This window comes from Cottoperca gobio, chromosome 23, assembly GCF_900634415.1.
Source record: "Cottoperca gobio chromosome 23, fCotGob3.1, whole genome shotgun sequence".
NCBI lineage: Eukaryota > Metazoa > Chordata > Actinopteri > Perciformes > Bovichtidae > Cottoperca > Cottoperca gobio.
Window position 1 is genome coordinate 7,215,417 of NC_041377.1, and position 26,813 is coordinate 7,242,229.

The 26,813-nt window shown below is 39.8% G+C and overlaps 2 protein-coding genes across 2 annotated transcripts; one reads left to right on the forward strand and one right to left on the reverse strand.

Moving 5' to 3' along the window:
- Positions 1-10,844: 10,844 nt before the first annotated feature.
- il17ra1a (interleukin 17 receptor A1a) lies at positions 10,845-19,680 on the forward strand. Its single transcript, XM_029461978.1, has 11 exons — positions 10,845-11,121; positions 11,758-11,782; positions 12,129-12,275; positions 12,415-12,536; positions 13,463-13,589; positions 14,403-14,450; positions 14,537-14,691; positions 15,761-15,835; positions 15,948-16,017; positions 16,657-16,767; positions 16,855-19,680. Exons 1-11 carry the CDS (start codon positions 11,032-11,034, stop codon positions 18,306-18,308), a joined length of 2,424 nt encoding a protein of 807 aa, XP_029317838.1. The 5' UTR covers positions 10,845-11,031; the 3' UTR covers positions 18,309-19,680.
- Positions 19,681-19,683: 3 nt separating this feature from the next.
- On the reverse strand, positions 19,684-26,206 carry tmem121b (transmembrane protein 121B). The gene has a single exon (XM_029462519.1). The coding sequence runs from the start codon at positions 26,204-26,206 to the stop codon at positions 25,034-25,036; it is 1,173 nt and encodes a 390-aa protein (XP_029318379.1). The 3' UTR covers positions 19,684-25,033.
- Positions 26,207-26,813: the final 607 nt, after the last annotated feature.

Below are 26,813 nucleotides of genomic sequence, written 5' to 3' on the forward strand. Positions count from 1 at the left end.
GTGGAAAACCATAAAGATTCTACTGATTCTACTTATGAGGATTGCCCTAAATTTTGTATTCTTAATTTGTAACAAGAGCATTTCAAACACAAAGTGAAAAGAATGACTGATTTATGTCTATCAAAAGCTTAAAAGTACAACATTTCTCTCTGAAATGTAGTGGAGTAGAAGTATAAAGAAGCATAAAGTGGAAATATTCAAGTAAAAGTACCTCAAAATTGTACTAAAGTATAGTACAGTACGTAAATTTACTCCCACCACTAAAATTCTTTCACAATGTGAATATACTGATATACTGAAGTGTTAAATTCACAATATTTAAAGTTAATGATTTCCTGTGAAGTGGGTCCAGATGTGATTAAGTGTCTCTGGATGAAATATAAACCAGCTAAAAATCAGCTCCTCTGGCATTACTCTTTTAAAAAGCTGTAAATCCTGATCTTACATAACATGCCGATAACAGCTCCATGTTTCTATCAACTGTAAACACACAGGCTGAGCTACCAGGATCCACCTCCACTTCTTATTGAGCAAATGATTTCCTGAAGGATTTGGTTTCTTCAGCACCAACTGCTGCAGGGAATAGACATAGACCATTCATGGTGTGTGCTATGTGAACAATACAATTTTCCAATTGAAATGTGCCAGCAGTGTGAGTCTAACTGGATTACAGGAACACAGATCACTTCAGCATGTGAATAACAGCTCAGATCTCAGAAGCAATCATCGGGAATGTAAGACAACGAATAATAACAAACAATATATTATTTGAAAGGGACATGGAGGTTGTATGATAAAAAAATATCTGAAAATGTAATTATGTTGGTCCATACATTGTCAATGAAGTGAAAATGCTCTAAAATCAACTGAAACAAGCGTTCTCCCTCAGGGACCACATTCTGCGAAAGGCTCATCTGTGTTTCCTCCAAAAATTATAATCACTTCAATTAAATTTCTCATTTTATGCAGTTTTCTGGTATTTCTTTTTAAAAAGTTGCCCTTGGTGGCCAAAGACTGAATATAGTATGAAAGGAAAATCTAAAAAACAGATCTGCCTCACAGTTCTGTCTGTGATAAACTTTACGTCCCAGTCATTACCAGGCTCTGTGTCCCAGTCCTGACTCCCCATGACTATTGTACCGTCACATTATATCTGCTGCAATGAAAACAGCAATGCCTGCTTGATTAACAACAACAACCATAAAAGCAAAAGAGAGAGTCCTCTAATTGTTACTTTGGTTGTGGGTCACAAGGTCACCCCCCCCCCCCCCACACACAATTAAACAGAGTCTGACATGTACATTTGAACTACATTTGTTGTATTATGTCATCATCTCCATTTTGATTTTGAATCTGAAGCTTGAGAGTGTTATTATTTTCGAGTTTCCCATAAACTATTAGATTAACCTCTTAGGGAGTGGGCGAATTTTGCGCAAATGTAGATTTTTAAGACTTCCTGTTTCTAAAGAAGAAATTGGCGGTCTTTATAAAATCCTGACACCTGTTAATAGTAAAAAAAAAAAAAAGATTTATTATTTTACATTGTTACAAGTTATTTGCTTTTATCAAGAGGCTATTTGTGACAGTAATGCCGGAAAAGCCCCACGTGTGCAATGGGCAACTACTTTGGAGATTTAGAGGTGCACGACTTCGTGCTTTACGCAAAATATGTATTGACGCCACTTTGGGCACCCTTGCGCCGGGGACACTACAGTGAGTCGAGCATGTCGTCTGCAGCGGGCCTTTACAGGATGCAGCCCATTGACTGCAGTTCACTTTTGCAGCTGGATGCACAACCAAACTCTTCTTCACTCTCCTGGAGTCAATGAACACCTTTGTTTTTAATGGGGAGTATGTATATGTTTCATGCATGCACAAAGACTGTTCATAGGACAACCCCATGTATTTACAGTCAATTACATTACATAGCAATAGGCGACACAGGTTCTGGTCCAGGCTCTTGTCATCTCACGCCTTGACTACTGCAACTCCTTCTTGGCTGGACTGCCTACATGGGTGGTGATGGTCTAGTGGTACGGCTTCCAAACAGAACACCAGAAGGTCGTAAGTTCAATACCAAGGCTGCCACCTATTGTGCCCCTGAGCAAGGTACTTAACCCTGAGTTGCTCCAGGGGGATTGTCCCTGTAGTTAGTTCACTGTAGGTCGCTCTGTTTAAGAACGTCTGCTAAATGACCTGGAATACATGTGCCATCCGACCTCTACAGCTCATTCAGAATGCAGCAGCCCGACTGGTCTTCAATCTACCCAAGTTCTCTCACACTACACCGCTTCTCCTCTGCCCTTCCCTGGCTACCAGTGGTGGCCCAAATCTGCTTCAAGACTCTGGTGCTGGCCTACTGTGCTGTGAATGGATCAGCCCCTTCCTACATCCAGTAATGGTCAAACCATACACCCCAGCATGTTCACTTCTCTCTGCATCGGCCAATCGGCTTGCTACTCTCTCACTGCGAGTGGGAACAAGATTCCCCTCAAACAAAACCCGCCTGTTTGCTATCCTGACTCTCCAATATGGTGGAACGAGCTCCCCATTGATGTCAGGTCAGCAGACAGTCTTCACACCATCCGTCGCAGAATGAAAACCCACCTGTTTCGACAGCACCTTGGCCAATAATTAAAATATATACTTATTTAATTTAAAAAAAATGTCTGTATGTAGCACTTACATTGGTTTGGCTTATTTGAAACTAATGTACTTGCAAGATTCTCGCTGTCCGGAGTTGTATCCTCCATGATTGTTTGCACTTATTGTAAGTCGCTTTGGACAAAAGCTTCAGCTAAATGAACTGTAATAATATAATGTAGTTCATTCAATATCACTCTCTGTGTTAGGATGTTTGAAAACGCAGGTGAACTGGTGAAATGGTTGTATAAAACAAAAGACGACTTCAGCCAGCACCCACACAGCAACATTTCACATCTTATTGCTAATAAAAGCAAGTGTGATTATGACTCTGAGGGAGGCTGATATAGAGGATGAATAATTACATTATCACTGCCATTTATGCTGACTATTATACATCGTATCACAGAATGTAAATCAGCAGCATCGTCAAATGAATAAGTGGAGTTTTAAACAGGCTAAAAGAGATGTAAAAAACACTCTGTCAAAGTAATGTGTTCTGTTTAATGTAAGAGATATGCTCGCTGCTCCAAAGAGCCATGTATGGGACAAAATCCCACTCAAGACTTTCACTGCACTGGTCAGTTTTTCAGAAGAAGTTTCTTTTAGAACTTTGTTTGTAACAATTATAGCGCGTTATGAAATATTCTTTGCTATGACATCTCACTGTATGGGAGTACATAAGCAGTGCAGAGATATGAGTTTATTTTTATCTATTATCCTCCCTGTTTCCCTTGACACGCTATCAGGTTATAAATAATCACAGAAAACATGTTTTACATGGAGAAGATTGATGTATTATTTTATCGCTGCCCTCCTAAAACCGTGAAGCTGAAATAATAAAACTGTTGTATTTACTGGCATTTAGTAATGACAAAAAAGGAACTTAGCTCGTCTCACCAGTGAGCTGTTGAAGTGTGTTTTTGAGAAAAGCACTTATGTAATGAGGATATAAATACCCAAAATCAAGTCTGTTCCTCTTGTAGATGACTGTCTCGCTCTATTCTAACAGTTTAGTTAAGTGTTATGTGTCATTCGGCCGTAATGACTCAATGTGATACAAAAGCTAAAACCTATGTATTTTCTAATAGCCCTTACATGCTATTGTGTAGCAGCCAGGAAAGGTAGATGGAAAGGGCAGATATTCACACAACTTGTAAAATAATAAATAATTGGAGCACAGAAGAGACAATTACACAAAATCCTGATCTTTTGTTTTTGTTCACGAAAAAAATTATATGGGTTCAGTCTTCGGGTTTCTGAGTAATATGGGTTTCAGTACTGAAGATTATTGCTTCAGAGGTCTTTAGTGTTATGATCTTGGTTTCTGTTTCCTGTTTTATTTTGAAATGTTCCCTTCCACTTGTGTCATGCCTTGTATTACTTCCTGCCCTTGTGTGTTTGCCTTCTCCCCAGGTGTGTCTCGTTCCCTCGTTTAGTGTTTGTGTGTATATATCTCTGTCTATCCCAGTGTTCCTTGTCAGTTCGTCATCCATGTGTCACCCTTGTTTGTTGATGGTTCCTCGTGCCTCCTTGTGTGATCCTGCTTTGTCTTTTCAGTTTACTTTTTACCTTTTGTATTTTTGTTATTTTGTAAGCTTTTTGAATAAAGCCCTCTTTTTGTTAACTTCCTCGTCTGCCTGTTTGTATTTGGGTCCTCAGATTTTCCCCATGTGACATTTTGTTCACATAACCAATATTATATAGGCTTTTTAAATTAGCATAAGCTGGTAAAGCCAAAAATACAAAACAAGGAGACAAAGCACATACTGTACCTGGTGGAACCAAACACTGACTTGCTGAGAATACAGACACACCTGTCAAAGTGGGGACCACATGTTTTGCATCGTTGGTGGACATCCATTGCATCACTGCAGATAAACTCCATTTTAGAGCTGGGTGAAAGAACGAGGCTGATGGGTGTTTGTAGAATCAAAATGTGGAGAACACAGTGACAAAACAAAGAGACAAGTTGTGATGATGACTGGGGGTCTTTCTCCTGCAGCCCCCTCTTTTATATTGAGTACCATTTGAGATAGATCCATTCAAGGGAAATGTTATTGTTTTCATTCACACTAAATCCATGCTTTTCACGTCCTTTGATATGAACCGTTACCTTGAATAAATGACAGATTCCTCTAGGTTTAGAAAGGCGCGTGAACAGCTACAAGTAATGCTGGCCGGCTAGCCCTCAAAATGTCCGCTCACGCCAAAATAAGAAAGCTTGATACAGAATGCCACGTTTTCAAGAAGACTGCTAAGTATTTATTTACAGAAGTCAAAGGTAAAGCCGTGTGCTTAGTTTGTGGTGTTCAAGGATTACAATTTGAGTCGCCGTTCAAGAACTTGTCTGATGAAGAGCGGGAAAAGGAGTTGGGTGCTTTGCTAGCTAAACTGCAAAACCAACAAGGAGTTTTTACAAAACATTGCACATCCAGAGATGCAGCTGTCAAGACAAGTTATGTCTTATCCCACAAAATCGCTAGAAAAAGTAAACGGTTTTCTGACGGAGAGTTTATCAAGGAGTGTTTGGTGGATTCTGCAGCACTCGTATGCCCGGAGAAAAAGGAGGCATTTGAGAAGCCATGCAGTCAATGAAAGGGACAACAACAGGGAGGGATTTGTTCACGGAGGTAAATGCATATGTGGACAAGTTGGGACTGAAATGGGACAAGCTGGCAGGCGTGACAACGGATGGTTGTTCAAATCTGACGGGGAAAAATGTCGGACTTCTGAAGAGAATGCAGTATAAAGTGATCATTTGAACCCTGAACAGAAATTGGTATTGTTGCATTGTATTATACATCAGGAAGTGTTGTGCAAGTCAGTTCTAAAAATGAACCATGTTGTTGATGTTGTAACTAAAATAGTTAACTTCATCAGGGTAAGAGCTTGTTTGATGTCAAGCACTGTGACAGACAGTTTGTTGCACTTTTGGAGGAAAATGAGACTGAACATCGTGACATAGGCTACCACGCCGCTGTTAGGTGGCTCAGCCTGGACAAAGAGTGTGACCTGAGAGAAGAGTCAAGACTTCTGTGTGAAGAAAGGAAAAGACGTCCCACAGCTTTCAGATGCAGACTGGATGGCAGACCTTGGTTTTGCTGTAGATGTGACCGCACTAATGAATGAACTAAATGTCAAACTGCAATGCAAGGGCCTTTTTGTGCATGAAATGTACAGCGCAGTGAAGGCTTTCATGAGAAAGTTGCAGCTTCTCTCAAGCCAAATGGAGGACAACATTCTCACCCACTTGCCAACACTGAAGGAAGCCACACCATCAGCTGATCACCTCCACAGGTACTCATACATGTTAGAAGCACTGCATGGTGAGTTTTGGAGGCGATTTCAAGACTTTAAAACAGTTGAGAATGAAATGCACATGATTTTTCCCCATTTACATGCAATGTGGATGATGCACCCAGTGATGTTCAGCTTGAACTCATCTGCAGTCTGACTCACTTCTGTCAGAGCACTTTAGGTCAGTCTCACTGCCTGAGTTTTACTCTTTCCTGAAAGAGGAGAACTTTGCACACATGAGGAGACATGCTCAGAAGATTCTGGTCCTCTTTGGATCTACCTACATATGTGAACAGACATTCTCAGTGATGAAGTTCAACACATCCAGATACAGATCCTCTATCACTGATGATCACCTGTCAGCTGTCCTGCACATATCCACCTCAGACATTCAACCAGATTTCAGTGCACTTGTTCAAGCCCAAGACAGACTGGATCTTTCTCACTGAACAAGTAAAGAACTGAAAAACATCAAAAGCACTTATTGCTTTTTGTATAAAGTTGATTACTTGCTTATCTTTACATACTGTAAAACACCTTTTCAGTATTGGTTTGTGAAGAATACTGATGTAATGATTGTTTGTACTCTTTATTACTTCTCTAGGAGTATTTTCCTATTTGACCCACTCCACAATTTCATATATTTATTGGAAGAGAAGATCCTTATTCTTTTGATTACCAGTAGCAGCTAATCAAAATATATAATGTACTGCTTTTTACAATAGGAGAACATTAATATTGAGCGGAATTAAGTTAAATTTATTGTTGATTCGGCCCTCCAACACAGCTCGGGTTTCTCATGTGGCCCCTTGTAAAAATTAATTGCCCACCCCTGCTCTGGATGGTGGTTTCACACTGTGGCTCAGGGCTAGTTCAGCATCGCCAAAGCCTTGTTTCTGTATCCTCAACACTAGTTGTTATTGATGTGAAGGTTTCATCATCAATAATCCTTTAGCTTTGTGTTTTAGGTAACGTGGAGACTGTTTGGTAGCAGCCCATTCCTCTCCATTAGCTGACTGTGGAGAACATTGTGGGGAGGACAGATAGAGGCCGAGGTCTGCAGATATGGGTCAACTCTGATGGATGGCAGGCGGACTTCACTGCTATTAATAGAAAGGTCTGGACGCCTTGCAGATATCTTGAAAACAGTAGCCACACGGTGAGAATAAATTATTACGAAAAGTTCCAGTTTATAGCAACAGGAGAACGCACATTTACCGCAGTGACATCAGCCCTATGTATGAGGGAACAAAAAGGCAAGAGGGTAATGAAGACAGATGTGCTCTATTCACGAAACATGAAGCAAACGTCATGCAGTAACTCAGACCTTAGAAGTATCCTAATCCCTCGCTTCCTCAGTTTTAAAGGGTTAGTTCACTCAAATTCATACAAAAAAATACTTTCTCATTCACCTCTAGTGGTTTCTATTCATTCAGATAGTTTTGGTTTTATGTGTCGAGGTTTGGATTTATGCCTCCACCCCAAAATACAATGGAGGTGAATGGCATTCGTTTTGGAGAGAGTTTTCACTCTGACTAGTTGGTACAAAGTAGTTCCCATTGATGACTGGGTGATATTTTTCATTTGATGATCCAGATCCATGCACGTCACAAACAAAAACGGACTTTTATCATCTACAAAAAGCTTTTGTGCTTATTGTATTTGGCTGACATAGAAAAAACTTACATGTACAAGTATTGATATTGCTGCGGCCCTGCTTAATGGTCTATCTAGTAAGACAGTGGGCAGACTACCATCTGAGGACTAAGACAAAATGCCAACTAGGGTCCTAAGAAGAAAGACCGAATTTAATCATTTAAAAAAGAAAATTGGGAAACAAGGGAAAAGATTGAGACAGTCAGTATGAGAGTTTTAAAACGGGATCTGATTATAGTTTGTTAGCATATCACGTACACATGTACTGCCTATACTGTATGTATGTTTTTCTGTAAAGCACATTGTGTATAACAAAAAGTGTTTCTTCCTTGCAATGTAGTAACCCCTATCCCTAAAAATCTTCACTGAGATGTCAATTTTAATCTAATCAGAAACCAAAACGCAAATACACAGAGTTATTTTCAAATGTTTTGATCCCATCTGGATACCAAGGTATAGTGGTGGTGTGTGGCAATTCATCATCCACCATTTCCAGTCCACTGACTTGTGCTGAAGGATCCTGTCAGTCTGTCCAGTATAAATGAGCAGCTCCCGTGTCCTACAGTACCGCCACATGTTGTCACTGACTGTCCACATTCTCACTCGTCCTGAAAATAAGCTTTATTTTCTCTTTGGTAGTTCTAATCTCTGCCCAAACTGCTGAAACATCAGTACACACACCTGGACTCTCTGAAGGAAGCCCACAGCAAACACAGCAGTTTTCTGCAGCCCAGGCCCCCATGGAGAGGCCCCTCTCTGCAGCAGCAGCAGCAGCAGTAGCAGCACACTGATCCAACCACTACAGCACTGTCTCTGAAGGCTGGGGGCGCTTTAATTCAGGCATGGCATATTATTCTCTCAGGGAACTACAAGGATGAGACATGAAGGACTGCTATTTCTTTGATTTAGTGGCAGTTAATGACGCTGACAGAATAGTTAAAAGATGCTACTAAATGATCATTCTAGTTTATGGTAACCTGTGCCTTATTTACATAGTTTTGTTCAATCAGACAAACAAAATAATTTCTTCAGAATATTAAACTTTATTTAGAAGTCAAACTGAAAGTGAGCACACCTGAAATGTTGTTTATAATCCCTAACTGCACAGAAAACCGTGTACACTACGACAGTAAGCAGTTGTTACCCTACTTTGCTTTTTTTATCCAGAAATTAAATTTGACTCTTTCTTACTGATTTAAACTCACTACTACCGAGGACGTTGAGGGGAAAAAAACTTTATTTTGGGAGATTTCGCAAAGGTTATTCATTGTAGCATTGTAAAATGAATTAACTGTTTATCAGACCACAAATGATTCACAAATTAGGTAGCTAGCGCACTGCTAGCAGCTAATCTCAAAATAACATTTTATGAACCTCTCCCCCAGGTGTGTGTGTTCCATTGTTGTGGTCTTTTCTATGGTGCCGAACTGACTCAGAAGTACATTGACCTACTTTTCGTTCCTGTTTTTATTTTTTTTCTTCAAACAAATGAAAACGATCTTGCAGAACTACATCTTTTTTTTTCAACCTTCCCTCTCCATGTCTCTTCTGGGGCACCGTACTACTGTATTCTATATGGTAAGATTTAGTATAATGAAGTGCACTATGCATCTGTCTGGTGGCTTCCTAGTGTTGTCTGTCTGGTAACCCTTTAAGAGCCTCCTTACCTTTCGTTTTACTTTGCTCTTTTGGTGTACTTGGTCAGCTCAGGACATTATCTTATAATATGATGAATACAAACTAAGTTAAAGCTGGGTATGCATGCAACAGCCAAATCAAAAGTTAATGTATGTAAGTGATATCAGATAGTACATGCTAGAATGTGATATTTTTGGTAATACAATATTTGAAGCTCATTGTAAGTTACTAAACTATACCACATATGTAAGATAGGAATATTAAAGTAATATCATAAAGGGCCTAAAGTGAAATAGTGTTCCTATTTTACTGTGATTCAGGAGGCATGCTTTTAGCAATATTTTATATACTTTGTTTATCAGCAAAATATTACGGACTTATATTATACAGTGATTGGGGAAGAGAGACCACACGCACGACAGCGCAAGATGTACATATTAATGGGGTCCTCCTCGTCTGAGCTGTAACGTTAGATTGCTCAGTTAATGCACGCTTCTTCTGCGAGGTCATCTGGTTGACAGGTGTAGTTCGGTAGAAAGAAAATAGTTCCTACATGAAACTGCTCACAACAAAGGAGAGAGGAAATATATGTATTTTTGATTTTAAGTTACAGGCCCTTGTCAGTGGCATAATGTCAGACAAGAAACTTCAGCTTACATCTTATCTGGGTTTATCAGCTTACATCTTTATCTGGGGATACTGAAGAAATGTAACCCTCTCTGCATTCAGTGATTCAACCTGTAGATGTACGTAAAAAATATGATAGAAGAGTGCACAAGATCATACCACAACATATCCAAGTGCTGCAGTTGGGTCTTGTTGTGCCATCTGGTGGTGAATATGTGAAAAGTCAACATGTCCTTCCGCTCCCCTTCTTCTGTCACTGTTCAGTTGATAATGTTGATCATTTCCTTTTAGAGTGTTTTAAGTGTGGTGCTGTCCACAGAGTAAGTGGAGAAACATATGATGGTGTCATTTATATTATCAAGATGAACAAAAAAAAAGAAGATCAAGCAGATATGTGTCACGTTAAAGCTGTGTGAAGGTACGGTAACTTGTTCCTCTGAGCCCACACAACAAGGAAAATACCTGCATCATTATTCATGTTACATTCAAACTCTATGGGAAACAAATGTCCTCGTATGGGGTGGTGTTCACTGCCAGAATAAACAGAAGAATCTGTGCCAATGTTATTTGTGCTAGATGCTATTTATTTGATTATTTATTTCAATGTTTTTAGTATGTGCAATGTAAATATGTGAAGTGAAATTCTTGTTGAAGGACATTTTAGACATTGAGTTGATTGCAATTCGCGTATATCTATTAAAAAGGGGTTTCTAACTCTGTTCACCTGAGCCCACCTGATAAAAAGTGTGTGTGCGTGTGTGTGTGTGTGTGTGGCACGGTGTGTTCTCAAGAAGTTAAAAAGATTAACACATTTATAATTTTATATTTTATATTATGTTGCCACATTAGCTCTCAAATTAGAACGGCATTACATTACAATCGTACTTGCTGAATTTGAGGTCTGTCTGTGATTTCATGTCCATATGCAATGAGTATATCAAAAGCCTAATAGTGCTCTATATTCCCAAGCGACATGAAGGCAGCACGGGGTAACTTACTGTAAACAGAACAAACATTTGCATAGAAAGCAGGAAGTTTTTCATTAATCAACATCAACGTGCGTCAGGCTCTCTCATTGAGTTTTCGCTTTAGTTTAGCGGTTTTAAACTCTGTCTGAAATATATATTTTTAATGACGGACTTGAACGGACAGTAATCTTCCTACAGAATGATTCTTCGACTAGTTTTGGTGTTAGCGTGTGTGTCGCTGTCGTCTACGGTGAGGCCATTGTCGTTGCCTCTTAACTGCTCTCGCCAGGTAAGCTCGCGCACGGCTCCCCGGGGGGCAGGAAACACAAGGATTTTATAGTTCAGTTAAACTATAGATATACTATCTGCAAACCCTTAGGAAGCTTCAAGGTTGAACTTTAAACATTAAATTGCTCATTTATGGGCACAAAATGTTGTCAAAATATCTTATAATCTTATAATATACTATGGTAATACTAAAAAAATAATGTTTACACTGAGATGTTTCTTAAAGCAAGAAGCAAAAATCATAAGCTTCAAATATTATATTGCATTACAAAACAAAATGTCCACCTCTATCTGAGGCTGTTTATTTTTGTCATAGTCTTTTGTGTTAGAGTAACGTTTTTTTTAAAACTATATTCATATAGTTAACAACACTAACAACTTATTATCTGGTATTTTAACTATTTTTGATACTGAAAGGACATTGCTAGCTGGGTATAATTATGGGTTTTGTCAGCTATATCAGCTCAGTTTCTTGTTAAAAGAAGATACTATACATAATAAGTGTTTTCCATTACATTGTACAAAGAATGAGGTGTTTTTGCTGTTTTGTAAAGCACTTAGTGAAAAGTTAGCAAATAAGTCCCGTTTTTATTTGTAAGATTGATATAATTTCTAATCTCTTTTTTATTTTTCACAGGGTTTGATGTGTGCAGTCACCATATGTGAGTGAATTATATTATATTTAATAATAATTAATTATATTCCTACTATTGTAATGCCCTTGTTACTTTCGCTTTTTGAGCACGCACTGAGAGAGCAGAGTGCTGTTCAGCATTCTGTGACCTAACGTTCAGACACATTTTGTCAGTAATATAAAATACATACTCTATCTTAAAATGTGAACATTGATTTAATACAAAATTCCACACCAAACTAACTCAGAATGGAGCACTTCCTGCGATTTAAATAAATAAATGAACAAATGGAGACCTAAATGATAGAATGCACGGACAAATCCAATGTGATTTCTGATCTCTGGCATTCACCGATGTGTGTGTCTCTGTGCAGATAACTGTATGGACGTGGATTGGGTGAAAGTTTATAATTACACTCCCAGCAGTCCAGAGGGGCTGCAGGTTTCTGTGGACACCAGGCATGACACGACAGGACACCTGCAGCCTGTACTGGTCGCTAACTGGAAAATAAAGGATGATGGTAAGTCAGCTGTCTCGAGTTTTACAAAGAAATGATGCAAAATGCATTAAGGAGTAATAGATGAGGAAAATTAACATTTGATAGTTTAGCTTCATGCAATGTGAAGACAGGAAGTGACCTCTGCTGTGTTTCTCCTCAGGCAGTATTGGTTACCTGAAAGCCACAGAGCTTCATGTTCTGGTAGCGTCCACCAACGAGAACCTGTGTGTCCGATATTCTTTTAATAGCCAACTCCAAATGAGAAGTCCATCAGGGGAAAAGGTGGGTAGCTCACAACAGCCTGGATATTTAGATAATGCACATATAAGTGTTTTATTTGAACCTTATTGTCATTATATATTTCAATTTGACTTCATTATATTTAAATTGTGCTTATTTAAGTATTTTTATATGCACTTCAGTGTAGTTTTTAAGTTCAAGAGTTGTATTGGCTTTCTATCTGATTTGCATGAGTTAATTATCTGTCCATCAATATGAGATCACCTTTTTATTTGACTGGTATTTCCTTTTTCACCTGCTTTATATGAGCTTATTTCTCTAATCCACGCCTTACCTAATTATATATGAACTTACTTATTTTATTTATTTATAAGCAATAGCTTATTATTATTATTATTATTATTATTATTATTATTATTATTATTATTATTATTATAGAATGTAATGGTCAATGTAATATAATAATTAACTAATTAATTAATTAATTAAATAAGGTAGCACATATTTCATATTGTTGTTTGCTTTTCCTGATCAGATGACTCAAAACTTCTGTTTCTTTCTGAATATGTCCTGCTGGTATTGTCAGAGATCATAACTGATCACAATCTACTGTAGGTTGGAGTTGTTTCAGTGATTAGTATTAGTAGGCGTATGACCTTTCTGTGACAGCAGCTACAACCAGGATGTTGCAAAGAGATGGAAATATTACAGAATGTACAAGTTTATATGATGCTCTATAAGAAACCCATAAGGTTAGGCAGCATGCTTTCCCTAAACTGGATTGATCCCGCTGATTTTAATGTAATTGAAATGTGCAACTTATAGCAGAACATTTCATAAATATCAGATCTGAAGCAAATCATTGATAATGCTCAGAGCGAACAAAACCCTTTAAATAGCTTTATGTGAAGCCCAGCAACATAATGGCAAAATTGAAATTGATAGATAATATTCTTTTGTGTTTTCAGTGGTCGTTCTCAGCTAACATGCTGGTGTTGGACCCTGGTCAGACGTACTGGGTGTCTGTCTTCAACATCCCCAAACCAGAGATGGGCCACAGCCACTACGACATCAGCACTGATATCACCGTTCCTGGTGAGTTCAAGTCAAAACCACTATTTGTTTTTATTAGTGGAAATGTTCCAGGAAGAGTTTATATTTCCGGTGTGTCGAGGCTCCTGTCTGCTGTTTGGTTGAAGTTATGAGTTAGTTATGTTTTACTTTAATTCATGTATTTCCACATTTGTTTTTAGTGAAATCTATCTCATTCCAGGTTCATTTTTTGTGTTTTCTTTTATTATTTGAAATTGGTACAGCTTTTTAGTTGTTTTTGTCAGTGGGAAGTGTTAGTGGTTATGTATGAAAGTGTGTTGTGTAAGTGTGTCATATATTAATATATGAATAACTGTGGCCAGAGGAATGTGCAGGTATGTCCAAGGAGAGAGAGAGAGAGAGATAAATAATTAAATAGGTAAATAAATGGTAATAATAATAAGTTAAATAACTCCATAATATATATAATACTAATAAAAATAACAAAGAGAACATAATAATAATAATAATACTAAATTAGTAGTAAGGGTTAGGTGTGGCCTTTTGTTCTATCTTTACTCATGTAATAAATATGTGTTATGTGTGGGTGGAGCTTAAATAAAATAGTTAGCTGGAGTATACAAGATTATGCACAGAAAATATTGTATACCGAAATATGAGGTATTTGAAAAAGTCCCCATTTAGAAATTAGAAATTTAGAAAAAGTGTGTGATGTGACGCTTACGCAATTTCCTAAACTCTAATGCTTTAGGTGAAATAAACAAACTAGGGAGATTTTGTTCATCCGGTGTAATCTTCACTTTGAACTTTGACTCCTCTTGACTTGACTTTGATGAAATTCTCTGGTTTTCTCAGATTGTCCCGATCCTAAAATGAAGACGACCCATTTTTGCATAGAGAGAGGTGAGTCCCTGATATTCTAAAGCCCAGTAAGAGTGAGTAAATCACATGAAGCACCTCTAACATGCTGTTTTGTTGCTGTCCTGTAGGTAGTCTGTGGCAGCCTGCCATCCAGACGGCTGTGATCACTGCGGACAGAGGAGGATCTGTACTTGCTGTCAGCTTCACTCCTGACACACTCTGTGAGAAGTACATGGTTATTGTACGCTGCTCCAATATCCATCGTGAAAACCATGCATACAAGGTAAGGCCACATCATGCTGGACATGCAAATGTCTCTGTACTTATGTAGTACTAAGGTGTCTCACATAGAAGATGAATGCAACATCCTTTTCTATGATTTGACCCAACACATCACTGTATGTGCTCATTACAACATCCTGCGGTTTGTACCATAACCTAGTTTTTAGCCTAGTTTTTTGTCAGTACAGAAAACTGTGTGTCCTACCTCGCTGTGCAGTATTTTTCAACTGATTGTACAAAAGGCTGCTCATTATATTTGCAAAGCCCAGTATGTCTCCTCACAGAGATATGAGCTGCAGTCCGTTAGGAGTGAGATGTCAGCGTCTCCCTCTGTCCTTTCTTAGGACTGCTGTCTACCTACTGTATCGAGTTGATTCATGTGCTATTTAAACTGTCTTTACCAGTAACTCAACTATTACACAAGACGGAATGAGGGTTATGACACACTTGCTACACTCTTCTTCAAAACACAGACCACCAGGATGCAGTGTGTGGGGCTCTCGAGTTGTATTGTATAAGGTGTTTCTAGTAGGGATGCACAATAAGGGTTTGTTTTCAGCCGATACTGAGAACCGATACTTACCTACCATGGCCGATACCGTTAAGATAACTGATCATTTCAAATGTTTGTGACCTATAAAATTTGTAGAAAGCCAACTTTAAATGTGCATACCGCCACTTGCACAATGCTGCTATTCTCAAGTCAATGAAAGCAATTTGGCTTCATGTTATCGGCCAATAATTTATGGGCTATACATTTCCCATTACATCGTGCATCCCTAGCTTTTAATACAGTATATAGTCAACCCTCAATGAAAAACACGGGGTGTTTGGATTGATTGGAGTCTTAGTCTTAGCCATGTGTACCTAATATGGTGTTAAATTAAAGGAAAAATGCAAAGCAAACTGCACCTGGTGTGTGCACATCAATCCCACTATCTTAAACAGAAAGTTATTCATGTTCAAACGTACTAAGATTATAGTGTTCTTATAGCATCTTCTTCCTGTTCTCCTTAATGCTGTGCCTCAATGATAACACTATGCACTATGAAACAAACTCTCTTCTCCAGGCTAATCAGAAGACCCTGAATGCAACATTCAACCTTGATGAATGGCCGAGAGGTTGCTGCCAGTTTGACGTTGAGGTAAAGCTTTTTGTGATGTTAGTTTGTTACTAAACAGTTTGTTTTCCAGCTGGCAAAAACTCTGCATTCTCTATGATCACTGTTGTTAACATGCCTTTATTCTTCCCTGCAGATCAAACCTTTTTTCCCACAATGCGGCCAGGACTGTACCCGTCGAAAGACAACTCTGGATATTTGTCGTGGTATGTTGGCAGATACGGAATATCAATATCATGGCTAAGTAGGCGAGTCACTGCATGCTCTATCTGGTGATTACAGTACAACACTTCTTTATACCAAATAAGATAAGTGAATGTGAAAAAAAAGAAAATTGTATACAAATTTTATTTTTTATAAAAAAATATTTGTTTCAAGTCTTTTGAAGAGAAGGAGAAATTACACTGGCATGTTTAGGCACACAGAACTATGCAGGTCTATTTGAGTCCTTCCCATATTTGTTGAATCAAATTAAAATGAAATTAATATAATATAATATAAAAATACACAAAACAATAAAAAATCTAAAAATAAAAAGTATAAGTATAAAAAAAACGTATAGCTGCAGGCTGATAGCTTAAAAAGGGTAAACATGAAAAAAAAAAAAAAATGTGTTGGTCAAAGCTACAGGGAGCCACTACAGAGAGGTTAAAGAGCCACATGTGGCTCCTGTACCACGGGGTGCAGACCCCTGGCCTAGACCATATTAAAATAATGTTCAAAATCACTGAGCATTATAGCCAGACCGACTTACCGACTCTGCCAACCCTAAAGCTTCTCCACCAGCATGACTAAAACACCTTATGGAGAATCCTAACCAGTGATCTGTGTTTTGATTTCCACAGTAAACCCGACAGAAGCCTCCGATGTCCCAGTCTACACATTTGTCGTCCTGGGAGTGGTGCTTATTTGTGTTGTGATGACCGTTATTATGTATTTCCTCTGCAGGAAGTCAGGTTAGTCACAAGAACAATACATTTTCAGGTCTAATGAATCATTTGATTTTGTTGATGACATTTATCTGTACTCTCATTGTCTTTCAGGCAATCCTGATGTTGCTGCAGCACCTGTGGGCGGCGTAATACTGCAGCAGCAGCAGCAGCTTAAAGACACTCCCACAGTGCTGGTCATCTACTCCCAGGACCACCACCTCTACAGGGACGTAGTGCTAAAGCTCTGCGCCTTCCTCCAGGCCAAGTGTGGCGTCAAGGTGCTGATGGACCTGTTGGACTCCACCTTGGTCGGCATCGTGGGGCCCATTCGCTGGCTTGAGTGGCAACGGCAACAGCTTAAAAATCCTTCTGACAAAATCCTGGTACTGTGCTCGCAAGGCGTCCAGGCAAAGTGGAGGGCCATGTGCGGTCAAGGTCGGGTGAAACTGAGGGAAGACGTTCTCTCCCCTAGTGACGACATGCTCACGCCCTTTCTCAACCTCTTCCTACCTGACATGCATCAGACAGGCAACCTGGGCAAGTACATGGTGGCTTACTTCGATGACATCAGCAGGGAACAAGACTTGCCATCAGTTTTTGACATCGCAGTCAAATACAAGCTGATGAAGCATTTCGAAGAGCTGTACTTCCGCATCGTGGACATTGAGAAGTATCAGCCAGGCCAGGTCTGCCACATCAAGGGCATTGGTGCCGACGACTATTTCGACTGTCCCTCGGGTAGAGCCCTGAAGAATGCCATTGAAACCTTCCAGGCCTACCAGTTGGAAAATCCTGATTGGTTTGAGAAGGAGTGTGTGGGCAGTGAGGAGGAGGTCATGGCTGAGGCTAACCCGCTCATTGACCAGCTGCAGATCCCCCCGGTCCTTGAGTGTGTCCCTCTAATCAGAGACGACGGGCTTCCTGTCTTCATCCACGAGGTAGAAATCAATGAAAATGGCGACAGTGTTCATGTCCTTATACCTGAAGTGAACCCAGAGCGCAAGCTTGCGTCAGTGGTAGAACTTACACCAGTAGTGAACCATCCGTATCTGTCAAACCTGAAAGAAGTGTCGACAGATCACCTGTGTCCTCACAGCCCCAGGCCAGAATCTGTCTACATAGTTGAGCCTGTTTTGAACAACCGGCAACCACCAAGGCAGAACTGGCTCTCCCTCGAGGAAGAAGCCTTCGGTCAAATTCCCACCGAGGATGACGAAGAGGCTTCGCTGCTACCCATGAGCCAACTCTCCGCTCATTCGGACCAGAGAAGCTCGGCTTTACAGAACTCCCTGAACTCAAAACTTCAAGAATCCCCACGTGCCAACATGCAGAGTGAATATTTCCCTCCATCCGAAATCAACCGCTCTCAGCCTGTGGAGATGGTGGAGGACGACGAGGTTCTGGAGCCCGGTGGAAAGGGTCCTAACAGTGGATCTGATCAAGGCTACATCTCCAAAATCTCCTCCCAGCACGAATCCCCTTTCAAAGAGGATCCAATGGAGGCTCTGAGAAGACTGCAGGAGGAGCTGTTTCTTCAAGGATACTCAGACCCTGAAGCGAACTGATGCTGACAGTCCAAAGTCCAGCCCCGAGTACAAACGCTTCACTGACTGACACCGACATCACATGCGCAATTACAAGAAGCGCCTGAACGTAGGAGGGTGTAGGATCTGCAGAGACAGAGGTATTTGTGTGGGGCTTATATGTTACATTTTATGACCATCATAACCCATATATTTTGACTATGTTGCTTGATCAAAAGGAATGAATAACAATCAACGAGATCAGGCCTTCATAGATCAAAGAAGAAGACACTGTGACTGTACATGTAGAGGGTTGTTTGAATGGACGTTGCACCTGCTGAGATTTGGACCAGAAAATTAGGAACCTATTCCAAGAGATGGAAGAAGAAAACGTTCTTCTTGACCTTGAAATAAATAACCACCGATAGATTTGTAGGAACCGAACATCTGAGACACAGACAAACAAAACTTTCTTAAAGTACAAAGTTTTAATCTTCCGAAAATTCCAATCAAGTGTGTTTGGAGTGCAGTCAACATAATGTGTCCTCCGCCACTCACGCTGTTCTCCTTCCTTCCAGAGTCTCTGATTGGTTATGAATTGAAAACGGGCTCATGTTCCATTACAGTCTCACTCATGAAGACTCTGTTACACAAAGAAACTTTGAAATAACACACATTTAACTGCAGCCAACAGCAAGGTGACTTCTTATCTTCTTGTAGCCGTTTCCCACCGGCTGCACTTATCAATTAAGACTCCTACGCACACGTGTCTTTGCTCTGGAAGATGAATCATTATCACACAGGACCAACCTCCCTTTCCTACCCTAGTGTCTTTACACAGTGGGCTCCATGTGTGCACTCTCACAGGATCTATTCATGTTATCAAACATATAGTAACGGGAAGTTCTCTCGCTCGCCCTGTACAAAGTCATCGCTGCTTCATATTCTCTCACGATTACAAAATGATGTAATATATGTACTGTAAATAAAATGAACGCATCTAGGTTATACACTGATTATATAAATGGACCTTTGTAGATGTTTTGCTTTGTGTGAGCAAAAAAAATGAAGTTGGCCAACATGTATTATCGTTGTTCCATAATGAATCTCCAAAGAAGACTTGCTCTTTGGTTCTGAGAGACTGAAAACAAATGTTTAAATGTAGTTTATTGTTGAGGCTTTCAAATTTCAGATTTTTTTTTCTGTAAATATTTTGAGGTGATGTGTCTTCATCATGTGACCTTTTTATCCACGGGAGAAAGGCAGAAGTATTCCAGGAAATGACGTATATTGCAAATATCGGTTAATTTAAGGATTTGTATTTGATAATGAAGGTCTTTGTTGAATAATGTCTCTAACAGCACTTCCTCTTTATTATAAAAGAATCCATAATAAATATCAAAAACACAAATCACTTTGTACACTTTCCTCAGATTTATTTCAGGTTTCAACCACATAATACTCTGTCTTACATCTACGGTACATAGATTGGATTTTATCAGTACAGATATACACCACACAACTTTACAGTACATGTAGAATCCTATCTGTAAAACAACAGCAATGTTCTTTCCCTGTAAACAAACGAAGAAGAAAGCCCATATAATGTAAGACAGGAGAGAAGACATTTGAATCTTTGTCGCTCCTTTTGAACATCCACGTCTATGAAAGCCTTTGGTAGTTTCAGTGTGGTTACGCACTGTGCTCGTCCATGCAGGTTTAAAGGCCCGTTATACTTCAGTTTAGAGTTCCGGTCCTGCTTGTGTTTAAAGTGAGTGAAAAGCTTCATGTGCAAATCCAATGAAGATTGTTAGAGAGCATTTATAACATTGTAGAATACATTATGCAAATGTTTAGCAGATTACTGGCACAAGGAAATAATACAAAATAGTATAAAATATAACTTCTTTTTTTAAATACTTTGGCAATATATGATAAGCAATAAACAAACAGAAAACAGGAGAACCACTGAAGCGGTTGACTAACAGTACATTACTGCTGAGAGTCAAATAACAGTAACACTATTTGTTAATGAGCGGTTTGTACGGCAAGTAACACTTAACTTTTGCATTTTTTGACCGTTTTTACCTACATATCACGTGTACTTTACATCAATTCTGGCCATTTCTTTAAGCAAACTGCATGTTTTGAGATTGCTTCTGTCCAGGCAGCCACTGGTAATCAGTTCATTTTGAAACAAGCTTGAAAATCACCTGCAGAGACCTGAAACTTCCTTCACATATCATCATCGCCATCCTTCAACTCTCACGTCACGTGAACGTTGAACTGAGGGAGCCAAGACTATAAGTGCTGTATAAAGTATGTGGACGGTGCACATGCTATTGGCCATATGGTGTACGCCGTCAAATCAATCCGCTCTTAAAGGTGCATTACTACACTTTGACACACACAACGATGTTCGCTGGGATGGTTTAGCAGGTGTCAAGAAGTTCAGTGTCAATGTTGTATCGAAATGATGAGAAACGACTGGCTTTCTTGGAAGTTGGCCAAACATGTACAGCATTACAGTACATTTTGAAACTATCAGCCATGAGATACAGTATTTGTGATTAGTAGTAAAGGGGGATAAAACTCTGGACATTCCTCCTCATCAGTCTTGACCCCTCAGCAGTCCTCCTACACTGCTCACAAGGCACAACCTCTGACCTGCACACACTGACCACTCACAGGGAGGCAAACAAAGCTGGGAAATTGCACAAATACCCTCACTGTGATTAAGTTCACCTCAATAGAGTGCAGCAGGGATGACGTATATTTGTAGGCCGACCCGAAAGTTAGCATCGCGCTGGTTCCGTCGACTTAAAGTCAATGGGGAAATGTTTTGTTCGGCAAAATAATCTTCACAAATAACAACCACTTTTATGATTTATGAAGCGCACGCGTAATCACCAGAGGTTTCCCCATGTTCGGCATGATAATGTTTAACGTCCCCGACAACCTCTAGTAGTCTCATTTAGTCGCTTGTTAGCAAAGCTTCAAAATTCCCATAAACTTGTCTGAACCACAGACCTTATTTCAGGAATCTAACTAAAAAAATCTATTAAAAAAAACCCATTGACTTCAAGATGAGGGACAAGCGCAAAAATGTCGGCCTCATTCCTACAGCACAAACTATGAGCTCATTCAGCTCCAAAATAATAGGCACTAAAATCAGCTCAGACCTCTCTGACCCATATTGCACAATGTCTTCAATATACATCTTCTTTATATACTTTTCTAATATACTTTGATCAGCCATGTTTGTTAGATACAACATTACTACAAGTTTATGGAAGAGCTCATCATGGAGGACAGTGATCATGCCATGACATACTGTCAATCTAGTAAATGTATTGTTATATATAATAATAATAATAATAATAATAATAATAATAATAATAATAATAATAATAATAATAATAATAATAATAATAATGCACTGACTCACCAAGAGAGAATCACCATGGTTGTTCCCAGCAACATCTGGATGCATATTGTCTCATATTCAACTCATCAGGATGGAAACTTTCACATACATTCTGAAAAAGGTGGATTTTGAACACAAGCTGTTGGCTTATTATTTGTCTAATTTCTATTGGTCATTTACGGAAGCCCTTGCAGGTAAATTAGTTTTTTTTTAAATCTGGTAATCCATTTTAAAACTTATATTTATCTTTACTTTTATCGTTACTTTTTTTCACCTGTGTTGTTTTTGTCATGATCATTTTCAAGTGTTTGTTGTTGTAATACTCATTTTGGCCACAAGAGGCTGAATTTCACCACTAACTCATGTTCTCATTCATGCGTTTGTTCTCCAGGTGAGTTTTAATTTATCCATGCACTCTAAACCCAAGGTACATATATTGTTTGTTAGCAAGTTATGTAACATTATGTTACAGTAAAGTAAAATATTATCCTGGCAAAACGTTTTTCTCTCCACCTGTTTCACACATGACAACACATGTAATAAACTTATAAAGATAATCTTGGCAAAAAACACTTTTTTGTTTCGATCTGTTCTTAAGTCATACACACGGGAGAGAGAACAATTGAAAATGAGCTTTGAAAATGGATCACCAGAATTGTTCTTGCTTTCTCAGGGCTTCCGTACACATTTTAAAGGAACAGTCCCAACTTTTTTACTTGGTCTTACTCAAAGTAAGAGGAAAAGATCCATGTTGGTGTTATCTCTGTGCATCCAGTACAGGGACCTGGGAACTGTTTGTTAGCCAAGCACAGAGTTACAACAGAGCTCAAACCTAGCAGCTCTGTCATGAGGACAGAACTTTTGAGTTGCTCACTTGACAACTCCAACTCTTTGCCTTTCAAAATGATCCAAATAAACACTGATGATCTGGTGCCTCTGTTGGCAGTACTTGTCACTATATTAAGTACTAAGACAGTAACGCTTATATCTATTGTCTCAGACATAACTCAAAGGTGTGTTGAAATTGAAATTCAGTGCTGAGCTGTATTACCTTTAAGCAAAGAAGGAGTACTGTAGGCCCAGTAATTAATTAATAGTCCTAGTCCTAGGTCCTGAGCCGGAGAACTGCGGCTCTTTAAATGACGCATATCCGAGTGAACAGAAGCCAGTGATCTTTTAGGACTCGTGCTCCCAGAAGTGAGAGAAGTAGTAAAACAGAAGCACAGCCAGTGATGCCAACAGAAACTCCTGCTGGCCAGGGGTCTATTTGAAAAAGAGCTGTAGAAAACCTGTTTGTCGTGGCACTGTTGGATCTTTATGCATGGCATTAACTCACACGCGTGTCTACTCTACTCTTAGTACCGGACACAGCATTAAGAACCAGCAGAGACAACACTGTCATCAATAGGAAACACTGGTGTACACGGGAGGAGCCGAGCCCTGGCAAATCAAACCAGAGGATTCTTTAAATTGCACTTTACGTTCCAACACGACACAAAGTCCAGCCGCTGTCTCTCTGTACTCCATCCAAGTGCAGCGGTGAAACTCACAGACGGAACACACATAACGCCACACGGTCCAATGCACTAAAGTTTAGTTCTCCGTTTGTTGTAGGCTATTGTAGGTATTGGGTTTGACTGTAGCACCTGTAGACTGGTTTGAAAAGGTAGCATTGTAAGGCTGGTACAGATGATGCGTTCCAGACATGTCCAAAAATTGGAAAATCCATTCTCCTGTTGTGAAAAATGTCAACAGCCCCGAAAAGTCAGAATTTAAAGTAGAAATCTCAAAAGGATTAGTCAGATCAAAGGTTTTAGAGATGCAGTTATCTGACGACATTGCAACGTAGCAACATACCCTGTAAACCTAATTTTAAAAAAAGGTTTTCGCCTATAGTAATGAATCTATAGATTTTTTTTCTTTGCATTGCAGGACTTTGTATCCATCATAACCACAATGTGGTTGTTGGTTAAACACAGCTGGTCATGGCTGGATTATCAGCGGCCCGAAGGCCTCGGCTTGTATCTGTCGCAATTGCTTTGTGGTAATTTGATGTAAAATGTAATACAGGGCTGCAACTACATGCTCAATACAAGCCCAGGTCGCATTTTTACTGCGCGGCTCTATAGCAGGTTCATTGGGCCTTGCATTTAAAGGGGACATATCATGAAAAACTCACTTTTTTAGGGCTTGTGGAAGTACATTTGGTTATCTGGAGTGCCTACCAACCCACAAACTGTGGTACCAGTCAGTGCTTGGTGGGGTGCCTAGTTTAGAAAACAGGGAATCCAACAACCCACCGCTTGAGAACTACTTTTGCAATTTTTCTTGAAAGCCAATCAGAGCTGACTGGGCTTTTTCAGGAGTGGGGCTTAAAGGGAAAGGTGCTAAAGCGAAGCGTTTCAGACACAGGGTGAATACAGCTATGTTAAGAAAAATAGTGTTTGTTTTTTTAACTTTAAAGAATATAAACATGTTTTAGTAGAGACCCAAAATACAAGTATGAACCTGAATACGAACATGATATGTCCCCTTTAAAATAGCTGATAATCTGTGCCCAGGTATAAAGATGTTGTGTGTAGGATAAGGGCGTAGAAATACATATTTGCAAAGAGTTCCTGTACACAACATTTAAAACGGAGCTGACAGTCAAAACAAGAGTAGATGCATTTTGAAGTTTTAAGTTCTAAAGCAACATCTCTTTTCACAAGTGATGTTTGTGTTACTGTGGGTAATCCAAAGAACACAGAGACAGTTTAAAGGAACTATTTCTTTGTTATAAAACAGTTCCAATGAAAACCCCCTCCAGTGTGTTCTGTGGATTCTCCAAAGCAACAACGACACTGTTTGTGGGAAGACACATTTTCCAATGTTGTGAGTAATACTAACGCTATGTTTTCCCCACCACCATTGTCCAATGTTGGATTACCAAGCATCTGGGGCCCCTCTACACCTTACCTCTCACCAATAGGGATTAATGAGCAAATATGTATTTTTGTAATTTCGATAAAGTGACCCTTTAAGTATAGCCTATCTGGATAAATAGTTCAATTTATTTTTTCAATTTAATGTTAATTTACTTTGTAATATAATTGTACAAAGTAACTTTTCCATACAATGTTTTGTATGTTGATACATTGTTGCCTAAATACTTTTCATGTAGGTTTGATGTGCTGGCCTTTCTATTTTTCTTCACTTAGAGCCACTATCTGGAAGTAAAATATACATTAGTAAAACGGCCCTAATCTGGATTTTCCCATTTCCAGCTGTGTCCTGAACGCAACCCACTTTCCCGCCATCCCCTCAAGCAGCCGGACGGCTCCAGGCCACGGCCCGAGCTTTAGGACTGGGTGACGGCCAGGGTGTTGACGTATCCGTGCGGACACATGTCGTTCTCGGACACGCAGTGGGAGAACTGGGCCGGGTTGCTGCCGCCGGCCAGCCTCCGCACCCCCCGCAACGCCACACACTGCTCCACCAGCTCCAGGAACTTACACACTAAGAAGAAGATGTTTTTGAACATGAACACCGACACTGGCATCCTATACACATAAACCTGGAAACACCTGACTACAAGCAGGGGGGCGTTGACCACCAGGCCCGTGCAGAAGCGGGCCCACAGCCACCGGAAGCGGAGCTCCGACGCCGTCAGCTCGTAAAGCCAGATCACCGGAACGGCCAGGGCCACGAAATACACCGAGATGACGGTGTACTTCAGGTACACAGTGGGGATCTCGTTCCTCAGCAGCATCTCCACCAGCGCGAAGCTGTCCAGGAGGTCCAGGCAGGTGCTCATGAAGCAGCTCTGGGAGTGGTGCCGCGTCGCCCCGTTTAAATCCTCGATGATGGAGTTGATGAGGCAGAAGAGCAGCGGCGCGGACAGCAACATGATGATCTTGAAGCCGGTCACACCGCACGGAACCTTGAGCTCGATCAGGTCCAGAATGGACGTCTCCAGGATGAGCACCACCTTCGGAGTGCACGCGATGACATATATGAGCCAGGCCAGGTAGGCGTAGGTGAACTCCCCGAGGTTGCAGCCGAAGATGGAGCTCTTCTGGTGGAAGCCGCAGGCCCGCTCCCTCTTGCTCCGCGCGTTCTTCATGAAGAAAATCCCCCAGCCCGAGATCACAACCAGATCCGTGGCGATCCATGAGCACCAGTACAGGTCGGTGAAGATGATGAGGTAGAAGTCTAGAATGCCTCCCTGGAAGACGAGCAGGAGGAAGCAGAGCGCCTTGTAAAACAGGCTCCTCTTGGATTTGTGCGCCAGCAGGGGAGCGGTCTGCATGAACTCCCCAGATGTCATGATGCAGGCGGCGGCTGAGCAGACCAGGGGCTGGATGCTGCCGCTCTCCTCCGGGATGATGCTTCCGCTGGTGGTCTGGGTGTCCCGCCTCCTGCTTAGCTGCCCGGCTTCGGGAGAAGAGGAGACGGGGGAGTTTGGGAAATAGCTCGCTTCGGATCTGAGGTTGTGTTCGTTCGAGTTGTCGCTCCCAGTTTCTGAGATCATTATATTTGTGCGGTCGCCTCCCTTTCTCTCCTCTTTCTGATGTTCTGATGCTTTTAAAGGTGGAGAGAAAGAGACATGCGCAAAGAAAGGGATGGAGTCTGATGGAATGGACTACCACTGGTTTAATATCTGATAATGTAACGAAGCTTATTTATTCATTCACTTTTCAATATATCGTTTAGTCTATAAAAAAAAGATTTGTGCAATAATTCTATTCAGTGCAATACTTTTTTTCAATAATTATAGGCCTGCTGTGCAATACTGTGGCATTAATACTGCATTTATTTATGTCAACTCATAATCATAAATCCCATTTTCAGGATTATTATTTTTTACCATGTTATTGTGGTATACATATTTTGACACGTTCTTATTTCTACATATTTATTGTTATATATTGTAGTATAATGCACATATTTATATGTACTTATTAATGTTTTTCTTATCATTTCTCTATGTTTATATATATATATATATATATATATATATATATATATATATATATTATATAATGTGTTTATATATAATATATATATAATATATATATATAATATATAATATATATATAAATATATAATATATATATATATATATTCTCAAAAGGGAG